This window comes from Sturnira hondurensis, unplaced genomic scaffold (assembly GCF_014824575.4).
Source record: "Sturnira hondurensis isolate 20B ecotype Veracruz unplaced genomic scaffold, ASM1482457v3 Scaffold0024805, whole genome shotgun sequence".
Classification (NCBI taxonomy): domain Eukaryota; kingdom Metazoa; phylum Chordata; class Mammalia; order Chiroptera; family Phyllostomidae; genus Sturnira; species Sturnira hondurensis.
In genome coordinates this window covers 202,203-212,766 of record NW_028097436.1, presented here as the reverse complement: position 1 = coordinate 212,766, position 10,564 = coordinate 202,203, and the positions used below count along the sequence as shown (strand labels likewise).

At 48.0% G+C, this 10,564-nt stretch overlaps 1 protein-coding gene across 1 annotated transcript; it reads left to right on the top strand.

The window, feature by feature from the left end:
* Positions 1-1,408: 1,408 nt before the first annotated feature.
* LOC118981858 (olfactory receptor 2B11-like) lies at positions 1,409-6,475 on the top strand. The gene is given in 2 exon segments (XM_037038690.1): positions 1,409-1,463; positions 5,499-6,475. Coding segments are annotated over 2 exon segments (1,032 nt in total).
* The last annotated feature ends 4,089 nt before the right edge of the window (positions 6,476-10,564 follow it).

Sequence of the window (10,564 nt, the reverse complement as noted above, 5' to 3'; positions counted from 1 at the left end):
AACAATTGCTATGACTTCACCTGATGCCCACTAAACATCTGGAACTAGAGGCCATAGATGGTCAGGTCCACAGCTGGAGAGGAAAGGAACTGTATGAAAGGCGTCACTGTTCATGGTGGTCCCTAGTACTAGTGTGGGTTCATGAGATCCACAGCTCATGCGTTAAGACTTACACCACTTCAGGCTGGCTGTCACTAAAGACTCTTCTGTCCCTCCTCTCCATATGACAAACAGAACCGGCCCTGAGAGCATGTGTAGTCATCAGGAAAAAAATTCAAAATGATCATTCAGTGTCAGTCACTGTTCTGAGTGCTCAACAAAATCCAGCTCATTCGCACTTGCAGCAGCCTGTGAAGGGCAGTGCGCATGCTTCCCGTGCTTCTCTGGTCTGTGCTGGAGACAAAGGGGCTGTCGAGGCACAGAGAGGCCAGGTAACCTGCTCAAAGGCACACAGACATGAGTGGTGAGCTTGGTGCCGAAGCATACACAGGGCCCGCATCTGACTGACGGATGTGTTGTACAAGTCACGCTTCCATTCTGACTTTTGGGAAACCCCCACCTACCCTAGAGAGTTAAAAATACAGCATCCTCATTCCTAATAATTGGTCCATTTCCTCTGGTCTTCTAGGATTTGCCATTAATTGCAAGTACTCCACACTCACACACTACACCAATTAGACCAACTAACCCTCAGATACTAATTAAACAGAACATCAGGGATAATTTCCCAGCCAGAGGAAAGCAAGGCTTTACTCTCAATACCTGGGGAGAAAGAGCAGAGCCCTTATAGAAATGAATGGAGAAGATGAGGTCAAATTTAATCTGAGAGATAAATTTAAAAGGGGACATGGCATGAGGATGGCTTGTCACCTAAGAAACTTAACCTCAGAAGTAACCTCTGTGACAGTAAGCACATAAGCTCTCTCCACCATGCCAGAGTCTCTGCAGGTGCTCCAGGGACGAAGGCTGGAGCAGATCCACAGAGCTCACACATCGCCTAGACAGAACCTGGAGAGCCCTGAGTCACCCCAATGAGCATACTGTGATGGAAGGCAGACTTTTCTAGACTGAGAATAGTCTCTCCACACTGCTCAGAAAGTGAGGCTCAGGCAAGGGCAGGGTCCCAGCAGCCTCATCTGAGCAAACAGGTTATNAATTTGTGACTATAATCAACCAGTTCTGTTAGCATCCTGATAAACAGTGTCTTAAACTGTGCTTCTGAGAGGCTGGCAATCTCTTGGTCACTTAGAGTTATTGGCTCTGGGACTTTGAGTTCTTCTTGCGCCATCTTTTGGGCTGTTCGTGCTTGTTCCATAGCAGGATTGGAGCCCTAAGGTGTTCACTAGAGCAGGACAATTAAGTCGCTGGGTTGTGACGCTGTATGTGGGGGCGGGGTTAAAGAGGGACTATGGCGTCCAGCCTGCGCCTGCCGCCGCGGCTCCCATCGGGCCGCAGCTGCTGCCGTCACCGGGCCCACATGTTTCGTCCCACTGCATGCGAGTGTGCCACTGCCTTCAGCCCTCGCCCCCTGGGGCCTGCGTGGTCCATCTCACTGTGTGCGAATGTGCGACCGCGGTCAGTCTGCCCCATACCCTTACTGGGTCCGGGCCACTTGTGGGCCTAGGTCTGGGGATCTGTCCCGCCGGACTCTGCTCGCTGCTGGCTCCGCCCCTCTTACCGTCTGTTGAACAGTTAGATGTAGTCGGACTTCCATATAATTCAATTTTCTGTCCTTTGGCTGCGTCTTTGTTTCTCCAAACCTTTGTTGTATTCAAACTTGGTTGTGGGAGAAGGCACAGTGTTTCCACCTATGCCTCCATCTTGGCGGAAGTCTCCTGCCCCTCCTTTAGGCAAGTTCTTAAGTACGTGTCAGCTCCACAGGGTGTTTAACAAAAAGTCACACATGTACGTGGCATCACATGTTACACATCTGGGGTGGTAATGTCTGCCCTGTGTGAACCAGCAAGGGGGGCTTCAGTGGCTCGGCCCCTGGATTCATGCCCCAGCACTGACCTGGAGGAGGACTAAGATCCCAACCCTTCTGAAGTCTCAGCCTGCCTGCATCCCTAGTGCCTGGTGCTCAGGCTGACAGATGGCGCTCCAGTGCTGGCTCACCGCCCTTCTCCTGCTATTTGTTAGGGTGATGTTGTTTAATGCCTGAAATGAAAGCCCTTTGAAAAGTTATGCCTTGGTCCCTCATGAAGATACAGTTGTCAGTGCTCCTCAAAACCTTTCATGTGGAGACCCCAAAGGACAGTCCATGGTGGGGAATCAGCCAGGGTGCTTTCTGAGGAAGCTGCAGGAAGAGTCCAGGTGCCCTGCACAGGGAGGGGTCACTCGGGGCAGGGAGATGCAGTGGGCCCAGAGAGACAGGGTAAGCAGGTCACAGCAAGCAGGACACAGTGCACATGGTACTTGCAGACCCTTAGTGTGCCAGCTTCTCGGTTTTACTCTGATCAGAACTTCCATCCAACAATCAGCTCATGGCCTGGACAAGGGAGACACACTGCTCATGAGAAAAACACTTGTTTCTTTTTGTGATGAAAGGGCCCCTGTTAATACTCATGAAGAAAAGTATTGTCATCATAAGCCTTGTCCTCAGGACCCCACCTCCCTCACCTGCCACATGTATGGCCTCAGCAGTTAAACTGGGCCTTCCCCTCTCATCTGGGCAGCAGATTCGGGCTGCACTTGGGGTCCAGGGGAGAGGTCTTTGGAGCTAAGAGGCAATTGAAGCTCATGGCCTCCTCATTGTTTTCCCTCCCCATGAGCTTATTTCCAGATTTCCTTTCTTGTTTGTTGGAGCAAATGAAGTGCTCTGTCAAATGTCAGGCAATAGGATGATATGTCTGCATGTGTCCCAAGGGTTCTAAGTCACACAGAGAACAATATACACCACAAGTCCATCTGTGTGTTCACAGCCTGGCCTGCCAGTGGGCTGGTGTAAGGAAGGTCATGAAAGTGGTCCATGAGGTATGGCGGTGTCAGAAGAGACTGCCAGGGAGCCACATGGGAAGAACGCAGTTCCTACTCTCACCACGGGACTGTCGGCAGAGATGGCCTCTTTCTGTGTTAGGCACCTGGCAGACCCAAGAACAGCTTTGCTCTGAAGCCCTGACTCTGAGAAAGGCAACTGTGCTGTGAAGGTGAGTGATGGCTGGGACAGGGAGGGGACTCCTGCAGGGAGACAGTGGACGCCAAGGGGTCTTTAGGGTGCTGCCTGCCCAGGACAGCTGAGGTGAGGGTATACACAGCCACGCCTGGGCCACAGCCGCTGGTGAAATGCGGTGAGGGAGGAGTAGGATGTGGTTAGAAATCACTTGGCTGCTTTGAGTCAGGGTGACCGATGCACAGCAGAGATTAGACTGAAGTGGCTGGTCCTCGGGGTGGTGGCCATGGGTGGGGACCCTCTGGAGAAATGGGAGGAAGGGTCAAGGGAGTGTGGAGGGCACATCTGAAGTGGAGCTCCCTGTGGGAAGGGCTGAATGCTCGTGGGCAGGTGTGTGAGGAGGGTATATGTTGGTGTGCACATGCACCCACATGTGCCTGGTACACTGAACTGGAAATTATAAAATGCCTCTCCCGGCTTCCTGTGCCCCTTTCCTTCTGGTGACATAACTCTCCTCTTTCAGACCTTCTCCCTGTCTCAGCCATTTGCACTAATGCTTTTCATCAACTGCTTTTTAAAAAGCAAGCTGCTGGAGAGAAAAATGGTGAAGAGCTACACCTTAGCTTTCAGTCTTGGCTTTGCTGCTCCCTGCTGTGTGAATAAACTAAGGGAGACCAGCTATCATCCCCACACCACTCTGATCACAGTAAAACTGGGGTAAAACACACACACGTCACTGACTCATGAAAGGACAAACTCAGATACCTTATGGAGGTGTTATCACAGCATATCACAGTGGTAAATTCCTCACAGTAAGCACCTAGTAATTAGTATTTATCATGTGTGGCCTATATCTACCCCTCTAACTTTCTTAGTCCCCGCATCCTTTTATCTTTCCTCATTATCTCTGCAACATTTTCTTCTCTTGCCCAGTTTAGACCCTAAGAAGAAATCTTGGAATCCGAAATTTAAGAAAAAGAAATGGCATAATTGCTTTTTAATCTTAAAAAGTGGGCTGTCCTGATTTTGCCCTGCCTGGCTCACCAGATTGGAACCAGGGTCCTGTGCTCCCTTGAGAGATAAAATAATCAGATTCTCTAAGATTTACTCTAGACATTTTTGATAGAATAGTGGGAAGAATTGCAATAACTGGGTGTTCCACAAGAATATGGGACTTGCTAGCAAATGGTATGTAGTTTTGAAACAACAGAGGAAGAAAGGCAATTTGCACATTTTTAGCCATTCAAGCCCCAGAGTTTGAGTTGTTTTCAAATAGTCCTAGAGTTCTTCAGAATCTAGGAAGTGGGGCGGGGAGGTGCTTGTTGCAGCGCCAAACCTGAGCAGATCTCCTAGCATTTCATAGTTTGTGCATAAAGCACCAAATAAAAAACTAACAATGAATGCATCACAAATGGCCTGCAGGCTGGATTCAATGTACTTCCAGTCCTATGTGACTATATCATCCCCATGATGAACTTGAGGGAGTACAGTCCTGGGGAGAGTATAGGTGGCTGGAGGCCGAAACCAAATCGCTGTATTTTCCAACTCGGAGAGGAAGCTGTGCAGGGAATTCAAACATCCAAGCTGTCCTGAGGCCACCTGATCCTTTGGCAGCCAGCACCAGGGGCTCTGTTCCTTGTTGCATCAACATTTCTGGCCCTGTGCTCAAAGCCTCTCCTCTGAGGTCACACAGGTGCCATGATCAAGTCAGGGGTGGGAGTGACTGAGTACCTCCCACTGGAGACTCAGAGGGTGTCGGACAGTGCTCTCCTTGCTGCCACAGTGAGGGACAGTGCTGTCTGTGTGTGAGGATAATGCAGGGAGTGACTGGGGTGGCACAGAGGGCCAGGGTCTGTCCATAGTAAGGGCTCCCCAGTTGCTTACATAGAGCCCTTAAGCTCACCTCATGCCACCTCTCACCTCCCTCCCACCCCCACCCCCGTAATGCAAGACGGGAGAGCCTAAGAAAGTGGTAAATTCCTTGTCAATGTGTGTGTGTAGCAACAAGACAAATACTCTAATGGTGATGGAGCTATGGCAGACTTTGACCAAATCAGAAGATAATTGTCCACACACTATGCTTTTACAAAGGTAATGTCCCTGTATCATCCCAAAGACTCTAGGGCTGAAGCGGGAATGCTCTGCCCTTGTTTCAGGTGCAGACATTGAAGGTCAAATGTACAAGGCATAGTCAAGATCACAAAGTAGGAAAGAGATCAGGACACATCCACAGCTGTTCTACCCCCTGGTTCTGACCTCTGCCCCCCATCTCAGTGTCTCCCTGGAGGAGAGTCAAGTGACACCTGTGTGGGGAAGCACAGTCACAGACTGAGGAAGACAGTTCCTTTCTCAGGTTTCACTCCTTCTGACTTTTTTTGATTCATCACAGATGCCAGAAAATGCCTCACCACGAGAGCTGACAACCAGAGCTTCCTGGGGGCTCCTCCCAGGGACTTCATCCTCCTGGGTGTTTCTGGCAGGCCATGGCTGGAACTCCCTCTCTTTGTGCTCCTCCTGGTGTCCTACATTCTTGCCACGTTGGGGAATATTGCCATCATCCTTGTGTCCCAGCTGGGCCCCCAGCTCCACAGCCCCATGTACTTCTTCCTCAGCCACCTTTCCTTCCTAGATCTCTGCTATACCGCCACCACAGTCCCCCAGATGCTGGTCAACCTGGGAAGCTCCAGGAAGACCATCAGCTATGGGGGCTGCACAGTGGAGTATGCGGTTTTCCACTGGCTGTGATGCACCGAGTGCATCATGCTGGCTGCCATGGCTCTGGACCGCTAGGTGGCCATCTGCGAGCCCCTGCGCTATACCCTCATCATGCACCGCCCTCTCTGTCAGCAGCTGGTAGCCGTGGCCTGGCTAAGTGGCTTTGGCAACTCCCTGGTTCAGGTAGTCTTGACGGTGCAGTTGCCTTTCTGTGGGCGGCAGGTGCTAGACAACTTCTTCTGTGAGGTGCCAGCTATGATCAAACTGTCCTGTGCTGATACCACTGTGAATGATGCCACACTGGCCATGCTGGTGGCCCTCTTTGTGCTGGGCCCCCTGGCACTCATCCTGTTCTCCTACGGCTTCATTGCCCGGACAGTACTCAAGATCCAGTCTTCCAAGGCTCGGCACAAGGCTTTTGGGACCTGCTCCTCCCACCTGGTAGTGGTCTCCCTCTTCTACCTTCCTGCCATCTACACGTACCTGCAGCCCCCATCCAGCTACTCCCAAGAGCAGGGCAAGTTTATCTCCCTCTTCTACTTCATCATCACCCCTACCCTCAATCCCTTCATCTACACACTGAGGAACAAGGATGTGAAGGGAGCTCTGAGAAAACTGCTGGCAAAGCTGTGGAGGCTCTGCAGAGGGTGAAGACCATGGGGTCCCCTCCATGGCCACAAACCCAGCAGGTAGGTCATGTGCTCAGAGAACCTTTCACTTTAGGAGCCAATAAGCAAACAGTGTTTTAGAGATTTCAGGATTCCCCCTAATCCCCTGTCCAACATCTCTCCTCCTGTGTGGTCACAGCACCTATGTTCCACCCGTCCCCACAGTCTCTCATTCTAAGAGGCCATATGTTTTTAGAAAGTGTTAAAAGAGAATTGGCATTCAATAACTATTTGTCCAGTTATTTAATTCCTAAGTATCTGATACTTTCCCCATTTAGTCTTGTTATTTTCTTCTATTTTTTCCCATTTCCCCTCCAAATCTCTCTTCCTTTCCCTTTACTCCTAACTAAACATAATGTGAAATTCAAACTAATCTTGTATTACTTATAATAAATTTGTCTCCTTCACTATAGATTTAAACCTCCATAAGTTTTACAATACTTCAAAAACAATTCCAAAAGTGAAGTAGATTACTTTTTCTTCCCATGAACTGAGATGATGTTTCTTTCTGTAGTTCAAATTCTGTTCTACAGAAAGTGTCCCCATCGCTAACTGTGACCAAGCACAAGCATGTTAACCATTCTCATGTAAGACTCTGTGTTAGATTTTATGGGTACAGATCCAACAGCATATTCTTTACCTAAAACCAAGAATACCTTCTAGTTGAGAACACAAAATACAAACACAATCACACCGAAGGACAATACAACTTTAAATAACGAGTTCCAAGTCATTGTAATGGCTACTATTTGTGGAAGCTTCCAAGACACAGACACTAGATTAACTGTATTCTTCTACAACACCTTGTTTAAACCTCAAGCAACCTCGAGACATAGTAATCACTTTTATGAGGCTTCATTGTCACATAAGAATCGGATTATTAGAGGGGCTGCAATGACTGGGCCACAGCCCCCTGGCCACCAAAGGAGCAGAGACCACACTGAAGTCCACATGCTGCCTCCTATTAGGACAAAGCCATAAGGCTGGGGCTTCCACTTGCATGTTCTTTCACATTCTTGATTTATTTATACTGAATTTACTTGCTTTTATCTCCCTGCCATAGAGGCCACATACTAAGCAAGCATAAAATGTAAAGTATAACAAATGTATAGCAATTAGGACAAAAAGGGAAAACTGAAGAGGTTTTACTGGAGTAAAGGCAAAAAGGAAATATAAGTCACAGAGCTTCAGGACTTGAGAAACACGGAAGAGCCGTGGCTGTTCCTGGTACCCAGAACACAGAGCAGTTTTCCCTAGGCTGGCACCGAGCAGCCCCTGGGTAGAAGCCAAAAGCCCTTCAGAACTACCTCTGTGAACACTCATGATGACACATACGGGCTTTTCTTCTAACTCTGCCTAGTAGCAGAGGCCAAGACAATTCAGTGAAAGCAAGGTGACATGGACACAAAGAGAGGCAATCCATACGTGTAACTGTGGAGTGATCTGGCCTAACTCCAGGACACACTGAGAGTAGTGAGCACTCCGTTTCTCAGACTTAGATGTGCCAGGTTAAAGGCGGCCTCAGAGCCTCTCCTGCTCCTCACAGTGACAGGTGGAGATCATTTGGATAAAGTGACAATGATATTCTAAGTCTTCAGAGCAAGTTCATAAGAAATCTGGGAGCTTCCAACTAGTGCTGCTCTCTCTGGGACCCTCGGTCACCAAGAGAGAAGTCTAGCCACCCTAAGGCATCCATGCTAGGGAGTCGGCCTCAGGTGCTGTCTCCCTAGGACCTATGCTGGACCTGCCTGAGCAGCCTTCCCAGAAGTTAAATGTCACCCAACAGCCTCAGTAAAGGAGCAGTAGAAACTCTGAGTGGTACTCTGCCCAAATTCCTAACCCACAAATTATGAAATAGAATAAAACAGTTGTTACTCTAAATCACTAAGTTCTGGGTGGTTTGACAGGGAGCAAGAGATAGCTGGAACTCTAGGAACCCCTGGAGTATTAAATATCAGAGTTGTGTAAATCCATAAGATATACAGGGTGAATTTTCCAGGACCATTGATGTTAATCAATGTTTCAGGGGGAAATATTTAAATAACTGATCATTAAATTAAAGCATGCTTCCATGATAATAAACTGACATCATAGATAGAAAGTGAGGATATATTTTTGTAATGAAACCCAAGATTTCAACCATTTTGTATATTTCTGGTGCTCTGCTCAGTATTACGGGAAGGGCCCTGGAATTCACTGTCCTCTGCTTTTATGAGTACGTTGTGGGGAAGTGTGAAGAACACTCACGAAGAAGAATGGACACGATGTGTGCGCTCTTCTCCAGGCACTCTTTCGAAACTATCATTGTTGCTGAAGTTGAGTCAAAGTACGTTCTCATGCAGCCTCCTTTTCCCAGTTAATGAGAAAAGTATAGTTTTCATTCTACATGTGGTTTAGCAAAATTCTTTCGGATGAATTTAACCATGGTATGCTTCCTCATGGGAACACGGAGTCTTGCTGCCCTCATTTTATTCTGGGGTGAAGGCACAGTTAAGTAAGTCCTTAGAGCGTTTCTCTAAGTGTGTGATTTACCACAGGAGTCAAGACACACACTTTGAATGCACTGCTGTACTACCATTGAGAGTGTGGTTCAGAGGGACATTTTTACACTTATTGTATTTGACTATCTAGACAACATAGTAACAACCAATGGCACTGAGTGATGCTGAATAGATATCCCTGCTGGTGCATCATGAGAACTCCTTTCATTCTCTAACTTTACCCCAAGTTCACTACAAAACAGATGAAACACCCAGCAGGAACACCAGAATCATGATCTTAACCTCAAGCTTATTGTGATTTATCATCTTCCTTTCAACCTGCAGTCCTGTTTGCTGCATGAAGATTCCTTGACAGAGTAGAAGTGTCAGAAATTCTCCTCCTCCATTTCCTCATTCCCAGCTCCTGAATCCTCTCTTAATTACCCCTGGTGCACACACTCGATTTTCACATTTGCTTCTTCTTTATATCCATGCTCCATTCCCAGTAACCTGTGCCACCTATGAAGCTACTGTCTCTAGACAGCAAGTTGATCTCATCTTCCTCTTTGTGACACAGACATGGGACTCTGAGGAGAAGACTTCTGCTTGTTGGTTGCTTCCTATAAACTATTCTGGCTGAAGGCCCTGCTGTCAGACTGCTAGGCTGGAGGAGAGAGAAGGACTTAGCACATCCTGTTGCCCTTTGTCCTGATGCCACCTTAGCAATGCTGCTTTACCCTGGTGGTGGCAGCTCATTCCAGAAGCACCAGCTGACTTGGGTTTGCAACATTTGCACAACCAGCCTTCATTCCCCTCAGGGATGCCAACATCAGCTCAGCAGTCTCCCTTCTCAAAGGCTGGGAGTTGACTCCATGGGACCCTCCTCTAAATGTCTAAGTTCTAATGAATCTGATCTACTTGCTCAAGAAAGTCACTCCTTCCATGAAGATGGGTTTTTCTTCTCTTTTCAAGTAGCCAGTCCCTGATTAAACATTGTTGTCATTATGTGCCCTTGAGTCAGCTCTGACTACTGATGAGTGACGTCCACAGTGTCCTGTCCTCAGCAGCCCTGTGCAGCTCCCACAGACTCAGGCCCACAGCTTCTTTTAGGAAATCATCCATCTCATACTTTCCCTGCTGCCTTCTCTTTTTCCCATCATTCTTGTATTTTCCAAAGAATCTGCCTTCTCATGATGTGCCCGACATAGAACAGCTTCAGTTTTGTCATTTTGCCTCCAGTGATGTTTCAGGCTTACTTTGCAACATAGACTCACTGTTTCATCTTTCTGGGGGTCCAGGGTCTCGCTAGAGCTCTCCCCCACAACCACATTTCAAAGGAATCAATTTTTCCTCTCAGCCTTCTTCACTGTCCAACTTTCACATTTGTGCACAGTAATCAGGAATATGACGGTGTGAATGATCTTAGCCTTGTTCTATAGTCACACATCTTTGTCCTTGGTGACCTTTCCCAGATCTCCCATCACTGCCTTTCCGAATCTCAGCCTTCCCTTGATTTCTTGGCTGCAGTCTCCACTTGCATTGACTGAAACAAAGTAAGCACATTTTTTAACACTTTCACTGTCTTCATTATC